The following is a 19,953-nucleotide window of genomic DNA, read 5'->3' as shown; positions in this document are numbered from 1 at the left end:
GGAGCGCAAACAGAAACCCTGAGGGAAGGTACTCACTGGTTTGCTTCCTGGCTCATGTTCACCTAGTTGGCTTTCTTACACAGACCCTCTGCCTAGGGATGGAGCTGCCCACAGTGGGCTGGGCTGCACCACATCAGTCATCAACGAAGGCAGTGACCCACAAACAGGCCATTGGCCTAACTTAGCAGAAGTCCCCCCCCCCCATGTGATTCTAGGCCATGACAAGTTAACAAAGTCTTATCAGTACAGTAGGGGCCAGCCTGCCTTCAGGGTCACTGCACAGTCAACATTTTATTCCTAGTGAAATTGATTTTACAATAAACTAAACAAGCAAAAAAGAAGTGTCTTACTTTATTTCTTCCATTACACTACAACACACACACACACACACACACACACACACAGGAAGAGAGAGAGACAGAGAGACAGACAGAGAGACAGACAGAGAGACAGAGAGAGAGAGAGAGAGGGAGAGAACGGACACTTTTCACCAAAATTCGTCATAGAAACAGAACTTAGAAATTGCAATGTACAGCATTCCGGTAGGGATGCTCAAAATTTTACTATGAGGAAATATTCCAAATAAGTGATTAAATTAAAACAAAAGTTTTTATGAATACGGCCTGACTTTCCTTTCTGATACATCTACTGAAAACTCAATATCCCTTTCAATATTTTATAACCGCCCCTAGAGAGAATATAGCTTAAAAATGGCTTCAGTACCAAGCAGGTATCTAGATAGCGTATTAACTAAAGAATGCTCATCTGCGTTTGCACGATGGAAAATATAAAACAGACTCAGTGAGTTCTGCAAAGTAAATGTCTGCAAAAACAGTATTTAAGAAGCAGGACCACTTCCCTGTCCTAGCTAAAAGCCTTTCGGTTCTAAGCTTTTCTGCCCAGCTCACTGGCCACTCACTGTCATTTAAGTTTTACTTTTGTGCTGGATTTCAAGTACTAGAGAAAATTACCATAGAGATGTTTTAGTCCGTATGCATCCTTACTAATTCCCTTAAGTTTAAACCACTTGATTCATTCGCATCCACACAATGTCCTTAGATGTGTCGCCACCATCCCTATGTGAACAGTAGTTGTTTACATTTTTGTGGAATCATTGCCTTCTGGACCACACAAGGAGTAAATAGTCTAATGAAGGAGCCTCAACAGTAAGCCAAGCGATATTCAAGAACCATCCACACTACTGTGAGGCGTATTGTCCTCCCATGGCTGCACTGGGTTCCCTTTAGGAGGCACAGGCACAAGGATCAAAGAGGCTGAGCATCTGCCTGAAGTTCCCAGTGCAGGTAGAGCTTTCAACAAGCTACCCCTCCTTTATAATCCCGCTGACCAGGGGGATGGAGGGAGGGCTTAGATGTTAAGAGAAATGGTTTTCTCCTTCAGAGGTCCTGACTTCAAATCCCAGCACCCACGTGGTGGCTCAGAACCATTTATAATGGGATTCAGTCCATAAAGAAATCACAAATTCTGGTTGACAAAATTTCAGCATGCAGTACGCCTCCATACCTAATATTAACAACAGAGTGTGTATCAAATGATTGTTATATCCGATTATTATTATATATTATGCATGTAGATTTATTATTAATGTGTATATCAAATTCTCTTATAGGGGATTGAAAAATTGATCTTAGGAAATACCAAAAGTTACGAAGATGAAATCTAAATTATAGTTTTATTTCTTCAGTTATTTACATTTTGTTTCATGTTATAGCAACAAATAGAATATGTTTAGGGCACTTTTAAAAATATTTTTATATGTTTTGGGGGTGTGTATGGGTGTGGGTGCTCATGTATATTTAAGAGATATGGAGGTCAGAAGTCAATGTCAGCTTTGTTTCAGGTGCTCTCTACTCTGGGTTTTGAGACAAATTCTCACACTTAGGTGGGAGTTCAGCAAGGTATCTGGGGAGCAAAGAGTCTGGGCAGCAAGGAGTCTGGGCAGCAAGGAGTCTGGGCAGCGAGGAGTCTGAGCAGCGAGGAGTCTGAGCAGCGAGGAGTCTGGGCAGGCTGGCCAGCGACCCCCAGGGCTCAGACAGTCTCTAAGGTAGGAAGGTGAGACGAACTAAGAAGTAAGTGTGGGGTGTAATGAAGTTAATACTAAGCACGTGTGCCAAACTCCTGCTCCACACAGTCACTCTCCTCCTGTGTCACTGTGGCGCATCCTCAGTGCCACGCTCCAGTCCAGCATCTACTCCATTTCTAAACAAAACTGATTAATTTAGCATATCTGCTCTGGTTGCCAAGAGACATCCACTCTCCATGGATATAAAGGCATTGGTTGACTCACACAAATACACAGAGAAGAGAATCCAGGAATGGCTACCAGTCCAGCCATCCATGCCCAGTTTGACCCAAGTTCTTGGAAAGCTAAATTGACCCTTCTGTCCATGTTATCACCCCAAGAAAAGTATGGTCCCACTTCCTTCATTTCTCAATAGGTCGGGGGTCAAGTGTGCCAGGACATACAAGATTCATTACTGACTTCCAGCTAATTGCAATCTCAGTGGAAAGATCACTTCTGTATTTTATTATGCAGAGTAATAAAACAGTAAGAAGCTGACCTTGCAACACAGTCTGCTCTGGCCCACACAAACACAAACATGAATGACTATTTTAATGGTTTTAGTGGGTGATTTAATATGCTATCTTAAAAAATAGACCATGACTCAACTTTATGTAGCAATAGCAGGATTCTGAGTGGCTCCTACTGAGAAAAAATCGTTTGCACAGAGACAGAAGTAGTTCAGTAGCGTTTAGTGGCAATTACAGTTTAAAACTCCATTATTACACAGTTTGACATAATCACACTTAAAGCTAACATTAAAGCAATGGATAAAATACGGGCCTCGTTTTATATATTAGTTCTAGTAAAAGTGTCACAAATCTGAAAATTGTTATAAATTTGAAATAATCACCGCAATATTTAATATACTTCTAAATGTAAAGACATAGAGTGTCCCCAGAAGTGAAACAAAGTAAATTTCTGAGGAGTCTATGGAAAGGTTCAGAGATGTCCTCATGTACAAAAAAGCATACTTCCATTTTCTGAGTGTCAGTGAGGTCCTGGGAGCTGCAATTTGGTTGGGACTGTGACAGTTTCATGGAGTGGAGATGAAGTGAGCGGGAAGCAGGCTTAAAGTATTGTTATCTGTGAGCGACATTTTCACAGCCAAACTTCCTGTCAAGTTCAACTCAGTGTTCACTTGAGAAGTCTTTGTGGGGCTAATAGGCGGGCTGGACTCTCCTGTGGCTGAAGCCTGGAGTCAGCATGGAGTGCAGACTGGGAAGTGAGCAGTTTCCACTCCGACACCTCTGACACTCACGTCTGTCACGTGGCTGACTGCCAATCACTTCCTGTCAGCATTCCCTTTGAGGCTGCAAAGTCGGCCCAGCAATCACAGCCTGAGCCTCGCTCTCTCCCATCCTCAGCCCCTCTCCCTATTCTATCACTGGCCCCCGGAGGTCAGACGGTCTCTCAGGGATGACTGGGTTTGACTGTCATTCTAAATGATTTTAATGTTCGAAACCATCTCTCATCTTTAAAACAACATAATCTCTTCAGTAGTTCTGCTGATTTACAGCTTTCATGGTTTCTGTTTCCTAACGAATAGAAACAATCTTGGTCGAAGACAATGTCAAGTATTTTAACCACTGCCTAATGCTTTACAAAGAGAGAAAGAGTCTCCGGTACACTAGGCTACAGTTCTTCTAAAAAGCTCGGTAGTCAGGTCCCCCTGGAAAGGATCGGAGAGCCACTGTGGAAAACCCTGACAGGAACCTTCTCTGGGTAACTGAGAGAGAGAATTCACCCAGGAGATTCCGCGGGAATCTCTGCCCAGGCACAAACCAGTTGCCAGGATTTCACATCTGTAATTTGCCATGTTTACGGTGTGAGAAGCTGGTAGTGGGTGGAGGCAGAAATTAGTCCAACCCCCCCCCCAAAAAAAGGATAAAAAGTTACAGATTTCAATGACTTGGAAGCTGAGTTAAGGAAGCATTTAACAGGAGTGAGAGAAAGACTAAGTCAATTGACTTTGAGGGGATAAATACAATGAACACCTGAGATGTCTGTGTGTTCCACAGAGGTGGTTCCACTGTTCAAATCTGGCAGGAATGACACAGGGAGGAGAAAGAGCAAACATGGGCAGTGTAGACAACTCATTCAAAGCATGTCCTGAAAAGGACGTTTTTAAAATGAGTCAGCAAACATTGGAATGTCTCAGTGTGATGAGGCACTTGTTGTCAAGAACAGTGACCTGAATTCAATACTCGGAACTCACATGGTGAAAAGGGAATGAGAAAATGTCACCTGAAGACTGCCTATGGATAAATGCACTCGTGTGTGTGTGTGTGTGTGTGTGTGTGTGTGTGTGTGTGTGTGTGTAAAAGCAACTAATACATCCCCATGTTGGCAGAGTAAGAATTTTTTCTCCTGACATCAGAAATGGCCCTAGCCTGGCAGTGGGGCAGTTCTAAGCTCTGTGTGGTTTCTGTGTGCGTTAACTTTCCTGGGTCGTGGTTGCTACCAGTAAATGGAAACAATTTCCCTGATGTTGCTTTAAGCTTCCAATAGCAGAAATCCCTAAGCCAAGCATTTGACACCTGTCAGTCACCAAATACAGAAATGCTGGACGATCCCCACCTTCACCATTAATAGGCGTCTCGGCTGCTTTAGCTCTGCCTAATCAGGTCCATGCCCAGCATGTTCACATTTCCTGTCTAATGTGAACAAACTCTAATTCTAAACTGCCTGGAATAAAACTGTTTCTTAACTTACTGCCCAGCACCCAGCGTTCCCATCTTCTTTTGGTAATCAGTATTGCTTTGTTGTGAAAATTAATAGATTATCTAATTGCTAAAGCTTGTTCTAGTCTTAATAAAACACAGTCCAACCATGTACATAGGGGCTGGGCTGATATAGGTAGGTGTTCATCTGCATATGTACGACTGTGGGAGGTCAGAGGTCAACGTCAGGTTCACTGCCAGTACTCACAGTAAACCTGAATGCCAGCCTCATTCCAAAGCAAAAAAAAAAAAAGTTCCTTTGTTAAAGTTAATTTTATAAAACTGTTTGTTTCTCAGATTCTCTTATAACCTGGCTATACCAGGTTCACAGCGCAAGAGCTGAGCAGTTATTAATTTATTCTTAACCCTGTAAGTTAATTTGGCTTCCTTCTAGCGTACATCCCAGAGATACTTGCACTTTGTAGCTTTCTTGCTCCAGCTCCTCTCCTGATCTCACTTAGACTTCTCTGGCTCAATCCCTACTTCCTTCTCTAACTCCTCCTCTACTGGCTGGCAGGAAGTCCAGCCCTATTCTCTCCCCTGCTCAGCAATTGGCTGTAAGCTGCTTTATTAGCATAACAGGAGACAACTGGGGAGCAGAGTTTACACAACATTGAGACAGGAGATTTTCAGAACAAGGACTGCAACCAGATACAGGCGGATACAGAAGTCAGCATTTGAATTACACAATAACCTTATGCCTACATTCTTTAGAATATAGTACAATTATTGATTATACTATGTGAAGTCTCCAGTCTTAATATCTTATTCCTGTTCTGCATTACATGGAATGGCATATGCACAGAGAATCAGTGTTCTGCAGATGAGAGCTGAGGTGGAATAAAAGAAGGCTCCTCCAACTGACTATGCTGTGAACCTGAGAAGCAACTGTCTGGGGAAGCCCACTTCCACTACAGAGAGCCACTAACAGAAACTGTTTACTTTCATAATGAATTTAGAGAGCCTGACACTTCAAGCAAAATAACTGACAATCTAAGTTGTTACTGGTAAAATTTGAGCTGACAAGTAAAAATTTGAATTGTGGAAATTTTCCAGCCCTGGGAGTTGCTAGCCAATACACCTAAAGTGTCTTCTGCAAGCCAAATGTCATGGGTCATCATAAAAACAGATGCATGGATCACTGGGAGAGGACATCAAATACGGAGGCGAAGTCACACACTGCCAATGGACTGATTTGTAATAACAAGTGGCTGCAAGAGCACTGTGGGAAAGGCAAGGTTGTCACTGGATGGAGCTGGGGAAAAGCCTTGTTCACATGCAGTATGCATGAAGCTAGAACTCCATACCTCATCATATAAAAACGGACTGAAGATGAAAGGCCAGACCTCATGCTGAACCACTAGAATAAAACACTGCCCCAATGTACTTTGATGCAAATTAGTGATCTTGCATTCTTTTTTTTTTTAAAGCCCGAAAGTACAGACAGTAAAATAAAATAAAACAAATAAAATAAAAACAAGGCAAACACCAATCAGACTAAAAAGCTTTAGAAAAACAGAAACATCCAACCCAGTAAGAGAAAAAAAAAAGTCTATAGATTGGAAAATAGTTACAAAGGCTGCATCTGACACAGGTGAGTGTTGACAATAGATGAGGAATCTAAACATGTCAGCAGCATCAAAATAAGCAACCGAATTAAATCATGGGCAGAAGATGTGACAGAAGTTGTGAGAAAGTGACCGACAGGTCTGTAAATGAGTGGCCAACCTCAAAGAGCTTCAGGCAGACAGGAAGCAAAGCTATGATGTGATACCTAGTCCAGGGACAATAATCACTACCTAAAAACAAGATTAGGGCTTCAAAGGCCATGAAGAAGTTGTTCATGTGTACCACAGTTGATCTGTTGGTTAGCTTCCCATGACTATAACAAAACCCCTGGATGATCTGTTATGAGAATAAAAGGTTTATTATGAGTTACAGTTTTAGAAGCTGTGGTTCATGACCCATTCACATCCTCAATTTGGGCCAGTGGTGAGGCAACAGACTGGGTCATGAGTGCATGCTGGCATGACCTGGCTACATCATGAGCTCAAGAACAAAGAGGAAGGGATCGCCATTCTCCGTTAAGGATGTCCTGAATATCCTAAATGCCCCCCCACTAAGCTGCACCTCTGCAGGGTCCACTATATCTCAGTAGTGAACTGTAGCAGTGGAATGTCCTCTGGTAGCTACATCATTGAAAACACTAGGAAAGTTCCATAATAAATATGAAGGAGAGAAACACCACAGGACACAGTAGTCCATCACTCTTATGTCCAGAAGGAACGAAATGCAGGCCTTGTACAGACAAATCCATATCTATGTTAACTGAGCTATTCAGTAGCCAGAATATAAAAACACATCTATATACATTTACATATACAATCACACATATGCATATACATATAAACACACTTCTAAACACATACACACACACACATAAACATAGCCATACTCAAACAAACGTGTTCTTCAAAATGTTAGGTTCTTTATCACTCAAAACAAGCATATTTGAAATTCACAATGTAAGCTACCAAAGAACATCCTGTCTGACAAAGTCTCCATTATTTATAGCAATATTTTCTGAATTACAAATGGCTGATTGATACACCGTAAATAGGCAAAGATCCATTTCCAAGGCAGCATAGACCATAGATGTTCACATAACTACACAGGTAAATCTGTGATTGGTTTCCTGGTGTGTTGCCAGGAAGTCCCAAGACACTGTCCCTCCTGTGATGGCAAAATCAATTATTATCTGAATAGGAGCCCAAACCAAAATATTTTTCTATGACACTACTCAACCTGCCCATTTGAGAATGGAGTAATCTAAGATCTTTTAACAGAAAAACAAAACTACAACATATTGTAATCAATGAGAAAAAAGTGTGAGACTCATGTCATGTTCCATAAGTTCTGAGCCAAAGAGAATTTTTAGACATGAGACATCATTGCTTCCACTTTCAAATTTGAACATGTAAAGTCATTAAAGAAAAAATAACATTAGGTTCCATGTAATGATAATAAATCAATATCCTATATTTTTCTGTTGCTTTGTTAAAAGCAGCGTGTCAGCTACTTTTCTCTTGCTGAGATGAAACACCGTAGCAGAAAGTAACTTACGGACTACAGTATTTATCTTGGTTTATGTTTCTAGAGGAGTAAAAATCCACCTTGATGGACAGGCATGGCAGTAAGCTGCAGGAGTGGGAAGCTGGAGATCACATCTTAACTGAAACAGGAAGCAGAAAGCAAGTAGAAGTGGGTGGGGCTATAAACTCTCAGAGCCTCCTCCAGTGATTCTACCAAAGCTCCACCTCCTAAAACTTCCAGAATACAGGAGCTTATGTGAGACATTTTTCATTCAAACCACAACAGCTAGTAAAGGAAAAACAGGACACACTCTTAATCAGGAAGCCCTTGGGGAGTTTCAACGGAGCATAAAGGAGGTCAGTGGCCTGGAGAGTAGCATACCACATGTTACCCTGGTAGGGTGCAGGCCCTTCCTGTCACCCGATCACCCTATGACAGACCACTGTCTGTTTACTTCCCTCTGTTCTTTCGACTTTCTGACAATCCTCATTTCATTTGTAGAGCAGGAGGAATTACTATTCTCTGCCCTTTCTTGACTAATGGGTCAAATTTATCAACACCCTCCTTCCCGACAGCTTTTCTTGGTGTTCTTGTCTTGAGTTGTCTTCTGCTTTGGTTCCTCTCCTATGTTACTCATCAGTAACAAGTCTGCAGCCCCTACTGCATGCTGGGTAATAAGTGAGACTCTGAAATAACAAAGACTGATAGAACCAAGTCCCTGGTTACCATGACATCTGACCAAGACCCTAAGCTGCAAGTTTGTACATAACCCAGATTTTAAATTTTTAATTAAAATTAATTAATTAATTGACATATTAGAGAAAACAGCCTTAAGAGGTATTCCTGCCCCTGCCAAGCTCTAGCTCTGACAGGCGGAGTGAGAGAATGTGTCCCATGTCAATTGTCCAGAGTGAGTAATACCAAGTGTACATCTGCGCCTACCTCAAGCGTCAGAGCTAGACAGAGAAAGCAAGCCAATTCTCCATCTTCTCTTCTGACCCTCTTATCACATAGCATGTGATCTGCTGTGACACTGGCCTGAGAAAGCAACCCAGATCCCTATCAGGTGAGACAAATGCATGTTTTCTTTACAAATACACTATAAAATTTGAACCTGGAAACAAATAATGTACAAGTCACCCTTGCCATCAAGACTTTATGATTTCTCTTTGCAGAATCATAATAAATCAATTGAGCATAACGGAAAAAAAAACTAGGATTTTGTATATGGGGAAAACATAATCAACAATAATATGAACTTTTACCTCCAAACTACTGATTTCAGTATTCTGAATATTTTCTTTGGATATTCAAGAGTGGCTATAGCTTGCAAACTCAAAGTTAATTTATAACTTCAGCACTTTAGTATGCAGTGGGTATCCTGATATATAGGTGTGCCACAGACACACACACACACACACACACACACACACACAGGAACACACACAAACATGAGCAGGAGAGATAAAGGGGGCACACTCACAAATACACAAGCACACATTCATGATCTGGTACATTCCTACATACACACATGTGCGTGCACACACACATGCAGGAACACACACAAACATGAACAGGAGAGATAAAGGGGGCACACTCACAAATTTACAAACACACATTCATGAACTAGTACATTCATGCATATACACACACACACACACACACACAAACACACACACACACCATCCTCACTTTGATTCTCCTTTGGTTTGTGAATTCAGAGGACACAGGAATCCTGAAAGAACACACCTGTTATACTGATGCTAATTGACACTAAGGGCACAGTAAGCATTTTATCCCTATTCCCTATTCCTAACAAAATAAATTTGTAATGATTATTTCTTGTCTTCATACCCCTTTCAGAGACATCACTTTCCAGCACATGCATGGCAAGCAGCCTTCCCCTACCGAATGGGAACATCACAGGCATGATGGACCTTCTAGTGGCATCCATTAGCATCCTCCCCATGCTCTGCACTCCTCTAATCAAAGCAATCAACTGAAATAAATGCCCAATTATGTCACCTGTTTAACAATGCCAGCCATTAACCACAGAGACCTAATTACCAGCCTTCAGTAAACATTTTGGTTTTCAAATTAATAAAAGCTGTTTGTCTCACAAATAGCTACAGGGAAGAAAGTGAGACACAGCGGATAAATTCAAATCAAAGTAAAATTATACATAAATCATGACCTGAGCTGAACTGAAGATCTCTGATGTCCATCTCTTTAAAGAAGGAAGTAGGTGTAAGGAGACAATTTGTCTCTGAAGCCTCTCAGGGGCAAGATGTGCAAGGAAAAATTGAAATCCACTTAGAATTACATCGCTATTGGGAATTATATATCTAAGGAGCACTGGTGCCCTCTGAACCCATCCATAGGATGCATACAGCTTGTGGTCACAAAAATAAATAATTCTAGGGAATGTCAAAAGATAATAATGAAAACAAGCTCTGCAATGAAAGCACTCCTGATATCCCCCCGAGGAGAACACAAGCAAACAAACACAGCAGCCTCAATTTCACCACTATGTTGTGTTTGGATCTCTGCCGAGTATCAGAAGCCACATTTGATATTTAGAGTTCTTGGATGAGTGACAGACCCTAGAACAATTCTGAGGGCAGTGGGAAGTGAAAGGAAGAGCTCAGAAAGTGTCAATGGAGCTTTCTAGAAGGCAGCTGTGTGGATTCTTGATGATTTTCAAACAGCCCTGGCACAAAGGAGCTTAACAGAGAAGAAGCCAATCAGGATAACAGGACAAAAGGGGGCGGGGCGGAGGCTCAATATTCATCTGCTTGGACTTGGGGGGTAGGAACTGGATTGTCTCCCACCTGGAGACAGGACTAGACCCTGCACCATCGCACCTAACAGTACAAGTTTATCTCGGGTGGAATTTCTAGTCTAACTGTTCACAGCCACCGGAAGTGAGCGTAGGAGGAAAGGGAAGTGTTTCCTTTTGTAAGCCCTGCAGGCAGATGTCAGGAGTCTCCACAAACTTGGCTCAGCACACTGAGATAACTCATTGTCTATGAAGAACCCGCCGAGCTTGCTGAGGATGAGGAAGTCAGCTCTGCCCTGATGTTAACTGCTACGCAGGCTCCAGCGTCGCTCAACCCCTCTAACCCACTCTGGCTTCTAGCAAAGCTTCTTCACCTTGGAACAGGGATTTCATTTGCTCTGAGACTGCCCACCCCAAGCTGGTTGCTTTCCTGAGAGAGGTCTAGGTTGGCACAATGGCTGTGCTCGCACAAACAGGCTTTAGTTACTTCTGCAAATGGCTAAAGACGTGTCATCAGCCTTACCCTCATGCTGGCTGGTATAGTACATTAAAGTTTAATTTTTTTAAATGCTCATCATTGATGATATCCTGGATTATAGCTGCATTTTCTAAGACTGTGTGTGACAATATAGTTAAGTGGACCCTGTTTAAAAACAGTGGCCATGAAAAGACAGCTAAAGCATAGAAAGCAAATACACAGAAAAAGGTGTTTTTAAAAAGCCCACTCAGAATAAATAATCAAGAGATACAAGCTCTTACCTCTGCTCTCTGTGTCCTGGGAAAGGCAGATGACTTTTCTATGGCATAAACATCCACCAAATAGAGACATGCTCCTTGCTCCCGGTCCAAAATGGCCGCAGTTTGAATGACACCCGTCTGCCGTCCAATGGTAAAGAGACGTCCAACAGTCTTCTCTTCACAACGAACAGAAACAATGTAATATTCCACTGGTGCATCCGACCCTCTGGGGCTGGCTGCTTCTATGGATATGACATTGGTGCCAATGGGTTCCCCTTCCTTCAAGATGGTTATGTATTTGGTCTGTGTGAAAACAGGGCCGTCGAGGCCCTGAAGGATGATAGTCAGTTCTGTAGTTGTCTTCCTCCTCTCCGGTCCCAGGTCGGTGGCTGATACTATAAGGTTGTAGATGAGCTGTGAAGGCACCAAGGCCGAAGCCACACGAAGATCCCCACTGTAACGGTCCACGGTGAAGGTGTCTGTGTCTCCGTTAACTATCTCATACTCCACTTCACCATTGGCACCTTCGTCTGGGTCGGCAGCCATGATGGTAGTCAGGACTGAACCAATGATGGCTGAAGGGTCTGCAGCCAGGGCATTTTGTGATATGAACATTGGAACGTTGTCATTGAGGTCTGTCACCAAAATGGTCACATTCTTCAAAGCGTACTTCCTGGTTTCTACTGGCACGGCTTGGTCATTGGCTTTCACCGTCAACTCAAAGAGATTGGCAAATTCGCGATCGATCTCAGCACTGGTATAGATGGTGCCTTTGACTTCGTCTATGCTGAAGTGGTTGCCTCGAGGCATCTGTTGGATGATGGCGTAAGACAGCTGTCCATTGATGTCTGCATCAGGGTCATGCGCTGTCACAGAAATGACAGACGTACCCAGGGGGATGTTCTCCACTACAGACTTAAAAACGTCTCCTGGAGGAAAGCTGGGGGGGTTGTCATTGAAGTCCCTCACATGGATGACCACCGACATTGTAGATGACCGAGGAGGCCGCCCTTGGTCTTTTGCTGTTATATTTAATTTATATAAAGACTGTGTCTCAAAGTCCAACTTTTTGGCCAAGAAGATACTGCCAGTGTTTGGACTAACACTGAAAGTCCCATGGTTGTTTGACCCTGTGATAGTATAGTGTAAATCAGCATTGACGCCTGAGTCAGAGTCAGTGGCAGTAACAGAGGACACAAGTTCACCGATCCTCATATTTTCCAGGACATCCACAAATAGCGTTGACTTTGGGAAAGAGGGGGTGTTGTCGTTCTCATCTAAAATATCAATATTCAGGGTGCAGGTCGAGTTGAGGGAGATGGCCCCTGAGTCCACTGCCTGGATGAGGAGGGAATAGGACGACGTTGTTTCATAGTCTAACTTGCCTACCAGAGTCACCTGCCCAGAAAAGCTGTCGATGGCAAACTGTCTCTCTTCGTTTCCTTTGAGGATAGAGTAATGGATGAGGCCATTGCTTCCTTCATCCACGTCTGAGGCAGACACTCGTAAGACCTGGGTCAGATTCATCGCCGTCTCTGATACTGTCGCTTGATAGAAGTCTTTTAGAAACTTGGGAGCATTGTCGTTGATGTCTTTCATATAGACATGCACAGTGGCCTGGTCCTTGAGAGGCTGAGGGAGGCCCTGATCTGTGGCTATGATCGTGAAGCTGAATACTGCTGTCCCCCTTCTCCTCATGAGGGACTCCCTGTCAAACATGCGAGTGTTGGTGATCTCCCCAGTGACGGCATGCAACTCAAAATCAGGCTGCGCCACCTCAAAGGCGTACCTTACTTCCCCATTTGGCCCAAAGTCTTTGTCCACGGCACTGACTTTGCCTACGAGTGACCCAGCTCTCTGCTCCTCTTCGAAGTAAAACGTGTAATTTGTGCTGTTAAACAAAGGCCTGTTGTCATTTACATCCTCTAAAATCACAGTGACATTCACAGTAGCACTTAGAGGCTCTACTGCACGGTCGGACGCAACAACCAGCAATACATATCTGTCCTGAAGCTCGCGGTCCAGTTCACTTTTTATATACAGCTGGCCATCTGGGAAGATGCCAAAGGCTTGCCCAGTGTTCCCATCCATGATACTGTATGCTAGCTCCCCATTGGCACCGGAATCTCTATCAGACGCTTGTACTTTAAAGAATCGAGAATTCACAGGCTCTGACTCAGAAAGCGTGACCTCATAGGAAATCTGGTCAAACACTGGTGGGTTGTCATTTACATCATGGACATAAACTGTCAAGATGATGCTGGAAGAGAGCTGGGGGACCCCCATATCGGAGGCCACGATTTCTACCTGGTGTGAGCCGGCATGGACGTCCAGGGAACCCAGAAGACTAAGGTTGCCATTGTGTTCATCGATAGCAAACATGTTCTTGGGGTTCTGCCTCAGACTGTAGAGCACCCTGCCGTTGACACCTTCATCGGGGTCCATGGCTTTGGCCTGGAAGATGCTGTGTCCTGCCTGCCAGTTCTCCACTGCGTTTATGCTTTCTACTGCCTGGGTGAAGTGGGGGGAATTATCATTCAAATCTTTCACTGTGATATTAACCACGGTGTCTCCTGTTACTGCGCCCCCACTGGCCACTACTCTCAACTGATAAAAGGACTGCTCTTCCCGGTCAATCACACTTGCCGTGGTCAGCTGCCCTGTGACAGGATTCATAGCAAACATTCCTCTCTGGTCCCCAGTAGTGATGAGATAGCTGATGTTGGCATTGAGGTCCATGGTAGTTGCAGAAACACTGCCCACGTGGTAGCCAAGGGCCACGTTCTCAAAGACCACAAAGCTGTAGGCAGCCTGGCTGAATACAGGTGGGTTGTCTTGTGTGTCTAACACTGTGACAGTCACTATGGCCTGGTTGGGAGATTGTAAATTGCCCCCATCCGTGGCCACTATCTGCAGCTGGTAAGCAGTTTTCTCTTCCCTATCCAGGGCCATTCTTGTAGAAATAACCCCACTCTTAGCATTAATCTGAAACCGAGACCTGTCCCCAGCAGATATACTGTACTTAACCGTTCCATTGGGACCCATATCTGGGTCGGTAGCAGACACTGTGGTGACATAGCTACCTCCAGGCTCATTCTCCTGAATATGAGCAAAGTACTGGACTGGGTAGAACACGGGGCTGTTGTCATTTGTATCAAGAAGACTGACATTTACCTGAGCTGTGGATGACTGGGAAGGGGAGCCCAGGTCTGTGGCTACGATCAACAGACAATAGGAGGCCTGTTCCTCTCTGTCCAGGGAGGAGATAGTAGTCAGCCTCCCAGATACCGGATCCAGGCGAAAGAGCCTTTGGTCACTCTCTGTCTCTTGCAGGGAGAAGCGCACTGTCCCATTGTCACCCAGATCCCCGTCAGTTGCCCCAAGAACCAACAGCTCTGTCCCAGTTGGAGCATTCTCAACCACAGACACGGCATAGCCCTCTGGCTGGCTGAACTCCGGCTTTTCGTCATTGACATCCAAGACAGTTACCACAAGCTGGGCATAGGATACCTTGGGGTGTACCCCCTGGTCTCGGGCACTAATATTCAGTACAATCTGGGAAGCAAGTTCACGGTCAAGGCCCCCAGCAGCACTAGTGGTCACCAGGCCACTGTGCTCACTAATGTGGAACCAGCCCAACCCATTTCCAGAGACAATGCTATAACGTAGGTTAGCATTGAGACCAGAGTCGCCATCGGTGGCTGACACCCCACTCACATAGCTCCCCGGAGGCACCTCCTCGCTCAGGTTCACTCTGTACACTTGCTGCGCAAAAACCGGAGGGTGATCATTGATGTCATTGACGAAAATCACCAAGCTGGCCACGGAGGAGCGCGCCTGAACCTCGGAGGTAGGGGGCGCCCCGGAGTTATCCGAGACGGAGACCGTGAGGTTGTAGGAAGGGATGCGCTCGCGGTCCAGGGCGCTGGCCACCTTGATGAGGCTCAGGTTGGGCACCTTGCTCCTCTGGACCTCAAAGTGGCGCTGCTCGTTGCCCCCGAGAATCTGCACCGAAATGTTTCCGTTGGCTGCGGGGGAGTCCGCATCGGTCACGGTGAGCAGAGCCACCACGGTACCCACCTGCGCATTCTCATCTACCGAAGCGTAGCGCGAGGTGGCCGGAAAATAGCGAAACTTCACTACCGGGTCGTTGTCATTGACATCCAACAGCTGGATGAGCGCTTCGGCGCGCCCAGTGAGCGAGGGCACGCCGCGGTCAGTGGCCTGCACTGTCAGCGAATACTGTCGCCGGGCCTCGAAGTCTAGCGGCTCTCGCACGGTGATGAGCCCGGTCTCCGGGTCCATCTGGAAAGGAGTTCCCTCATCCTGCAGCCTGTAACGAATGTCCGCATTGGTGCCCTCGTCTGCGTCTGCCGCCGCCACCTGCAGGACACTGGAGCCCACAGCCGCGTCTTCAGGCACCCCCGCCTGGTAGTGGGAACTGCCAAACACCGGGGGATTGTCGTTAATGTCCTGCACAGTGACGTTGACCTGAAGGTAACCCCGCCGCTTTGGCTCACCCTTATCCTCCACCTCCACCAGGAGCTGGTACTGAGGTGTGACCTCACGGTCCAGCCCGCCCTTGGACACCAGGTGCAGGAACGCTCCCTCGCCACTGGGGTTCAAAGTGATGTCCAGGCGAAAGCGGCCCGCCTCGTTGCCACGGACGATGCGGTAGGAGCGGTGGTCCACGCCGTTGGAGCCGATGTCAGAATCGGTGGCGGTGTCCAGAATGACCTGACGTCCGCTGCCACTGTCCTCCTTGAAGGTGACCACGATCGAGGGGTCTGGGAAGACTGGGGCGTTGTCATTGAGGTCACGCACTAGCACCCGCACTTCGGTTGGGTAGGTGGGTGCGCTGGAAAGTACCACTAGGTTGACCACGTCGCTGGGCAGGCTCTCGCGGTCGATGGTGGCAGTGGTGTACAGCGCTCCGGTGCTGCTGTTAATAGCGAATAGGGCGTGGCTTTCACTGAGCCGATAGGTGAAGCCGGGACGCGTTGGGATGGTGCCCACTAGAGTCCCTGGAGGCTGCTCTTCCATCACCTGGAACACCTGGCGCTGTTCGGCCGCTTGGACTCGGGCCGGGACGGGGAGCAGCGACAGCAGCCCCCAGACTCTCAGCAGCTGGCACAGGGATAGAGAGGGTAGAGGGAGCCGCCTACGGCGGGGAGCCCGATCTGCGGCTAAGTTCATAGTCTTGGTTTCCAGGAACCGCGGGAGGACGAGAAACAAGGTGAAGGAAACAGAATGGTCTGGAGGGCTTCTGAGTGACACCAGCAAAAAGCCAGTTTGGCCGGAGAACTGCAGTTCAGAAGTCTGAAAGAGGGACAGGAACTCAAGCGAAGGCTCCAGCTGGCCGGTAAGACGCGCAGCGTAGGGGACGGTGAGGTGACAGGCGGCGGGGCATCCCTGGGCTCTCTGCTGAAAGTTTCCAGGCCTCCAGACACTTAGATTGAAATGCCAAGTCTGAGCGTCCGGGCCGCGGACGGGAGTTGCGAGAGGCTGCCTGGACTTCGGGGATCTGAGAAGTCACTTACTGCACTCACGTCTCTCCAAAAACTTTAGAACTTACCCTGAGCGCGACGCCGAAAAGGGCAGAACCAAGGGTTACAGCGTCCTTGCAAGCGGGAGACAGAGAAGGGACGCCGGAAAACCCGTAGCTGGCAGTGTAGACTCTTCTCGGGTTTCGTTCTGGAGGAGCCGGTGAGGCTCCTTCTGCGGCAGAGGCGGCTGGGGCACCCTGTCCCCACCGCTGCTCCCGCAGCGCTCAGCTCCGTCCCCTTGCGGGCAGCCGGGGCTGCCTTTGCTCCCGCCGGGGCTCGGAACCTGAGGTCCAGCCCAGGCTGCCGCTGGCGCTGCTCTGCATCCTTCACCTCCGCGCCGGCATCATTTGTACATCCACAGAGCCAGAGCGCGGATTCCCCTTCCTTCTAGGCGTCGCGGGGATCGGACAGAAGCAGCAGCGCCCTTTTCCCGAGTACCCACCCCTTACCATGCCAGGGGCTCTTCCCCGGGCATCAGCGGACTCCAGCGCCCCCGAGAACGCCTCGCCCTTGTCCTGGGATCTGTGCTTTTATTGTCCCGGGTCAGTTTCACTTTGTAATCCGCCAGGCTTTGTGTTTGGGGCGGGGTGGGTTCCTTAGTCTCGGTCCCCGCAGACGATTGGGACGCGGAGGTGCGGGATAGCTGCTCGGGGCGCAAGGTGGGCGCGCTCCTTCGTAGTCGGAGCTCGGAAGTGGCACCGCGGCGGGTCCGGAGCCCAGCGAGTCCCCTGCTGCCTCTCTGGGTCCCTCGCACTCTCCCCGCCCCTTCCCCGCTGCGCGCACACACGCACTCACACACGCGCGCACACACGGAGGGGGAGGGCTGTCCGCGATCGCGAGCAGGACTGAGAAACTTTGCTCGCCCCTCGGTGCTCCCGGACTCCAGTGGCCGCCACTCCCCTGTTCTGGTCCTGTCACCCGCGGGCCCTGCCCCGCTACAGCCCATTGGCCACAGCCCCGCCCCGCGTCCCCGCCGCCCTTGCCTCCTGCCGCCACTGGCTGGGACGACGCTCGTCACCGCGGCCTCCGAGGCTGTGGGCGGGCGGTGGGTGAGCCCCGCGGCGGAGGCGCTAAGAAGGGGCGACCACCCCCCAACTCCTTTCTATTTATTTATTTTCCCTTTTGGTCAAACCTTGGCCGGCGTCGGCGCAATCACAGCAAGAGGCAGCCGCGAAAAAGATGGGGGTAGGGTCAGATTTGGAATAAATAAGTTTACTGTCCGGAGCTGCGGATGCCATTAGGCGGTTAGGCTGGTAATAACTCGATGGAGGGGGTCGAGGGAAATGAAAGAAAGGCTGGGGGCGAGGGTCTGTTAACGCGGGAGGAAGGATTAGGCAAAGCCTGTCTGGGAATGTGCGCCGGTGCTGAGCTTTAACCATTTCGTGCCCTCTCCAGGGGCACTGCCCGAGCAAGCTGCTGCTGCACACAGGACTCCACAGAATCCCACTTCTTTCCCACTCGTGAACCTACGCCCCTCCTCGCTGTCCCTCGGGTCCAGGAGACACCAAGGCCTCGGTGCCAGCCTTGCTCCAACTTCTCAACGGAGAAGATGGGCACGCTGGCACCCGCAGCATGGTTAGTCTTGCAACTGGAATCCCGTCCACGGAGCGGTCCGGAGGCTTCAGCTCAAACAATGGCAGCGTCTGCCGGGACAGTTTCCTCTTACAAACCCAGTTTGGAATTTTGACCCCCTGTGGGGCGCCCCCCTCCCCCGCCCTCGACATTCTCCAGCCAGAGGAAATCTAATAACGTTTGGTTTCGTTTTGGCCTGGGGGAAGAATAACTATAAGAAAATAGAAATAAATGAAATGAAGTTTAAATTTAATTTTTTAAGAGTCACACATCACCGACTGCACTCAGATTATTCCCCTGCCTCCGCTTATTTGTGTGACGGCGCTTGAGGTTTCTTTAAAAGAAAAAAAGAAAAAAGAAAACGTGACTAGGAATCGGGTCAATAATTTTCCCCTTTAAGGGACCAACTTGCAAACTATGAATTGAAGCCAAACAATGCAAATATAGGGCATATGTCATACAATTTTGCCACAGGAATCCCTCCAAACCTCAAACTTTCTGCACCCAGGGATGGTTCAAGCGCGAGCCAACACTGCCACCTGCTGTTCTATCCAGCCTTGCAGCTAACGTGGCTCTTTTCTTGCTTTAAATTAAATGCAGACCGGGAAGATCTGGTTGCAGAGCTCATTCCTCCTTCTCGTCAAGGGATGGGGCAAAGAAAAGGATCTGGAAAGATCTCCTACTGCCTTTCCTCGTGTGAGGTCAGAAAACAATCAAAAGCGATAGGGAAGAGAACACACTCAAGTCCCACGGATGCAAGCTGCCTGTAACCTAAACTGAGGAAGGACGGAGCCCTTTCTAAAACGATCTCGAATTCCTTTGTTTAGTTAGAACATTCGCTTCTGCCTCTTCCCCACCTATAGCGTGATGCGTGAACTGGATGCAAACCGGAGCATTAAGCATCTCTGTTGTTGCGTTTCTCAGACTGCAAACTATTGAATGCCTTTCATTAACCGCCCTCCTCTCCTGCCCCCCTTTAAAAAAAAAAAAAAAAAAAAAAAAAAACCTACCTTTAAGCACAGTCAAAATTATTTTACTACTGCCAACGCCCTGCCCCCTCACATACCCCCCAACCCCCGACCCCCGCGCCGCTGCCAAAGCCATTCTTTTGCTGTACTTCAGCCAAGAAAGATTTGTGGGTTAAAGTTGGGTCAAAGTTACTACAAGTCGCAGCTGAGAGAGTTGGAAGACTAGAAGATTGGTTCTGGTTGCTACTCCTCAGTGGCTCAATGCTCAGATACATAAGATTGGGAAGAAATCACTCAGATATGTTTGCGGGGAGACGACGGATGTTTACTGGCGTCTGTGTGGAAGCCATGTGAAATGCCTTCACAACTCAACTCGGTGGAATTAGCATCTCTTGCCAGTGAATGCAATTGGGGGAAACAGGTAATTTAGTTCATTCTGTGAAATGGAGTG

The 19,953-nt window shown here is 47.2% G+C and overlaps 1 protein-coding gene across 1 annotated transcript in view; it reads right to left on the bottom strand.

The window, feature by feature from the left end:
• Positions 1-17,860, bottom strand: part of Fat4 (FAT atypical cadherin 4) — a 135,581-nt gene extending 117,721 nt beyond the window's left edge. The window contains exon 1 of the mRNA XM_051157088.1: positions 11,438-17,860. Coding sequence (XP_051013045.1) covers positions 11,438-16,612 — 5,175 coding nt within the window. The 5' untranslated portion in view covers positions 16,613-17,860. The remainder of the gene's footprint in view (positions 1-11,437) is intronic.
• Between the last annotated feature and the right edge of the window lie 2,093 nt (positions 17,861-19,953).

This window comes from Acomys russatus, chromosome 15 (genome assembly GCF_903995435.1).
Source record: "Acomys russatus chromosome 15, mAcoRus1.1, whole genome shotgun sequence".
In the NCBI taxonomy this organism is placed as follows: Eukaryota; Metazoa; Chordata; class Mammalia; order Rodentia; family Muridae; genus Acomys; species Acomys russatus.
The sequence above is the reverse complement of the archived record's forward strand: the minus strand, read 5'-3'. Positions and strand labels throughout refer to the sequence as shown.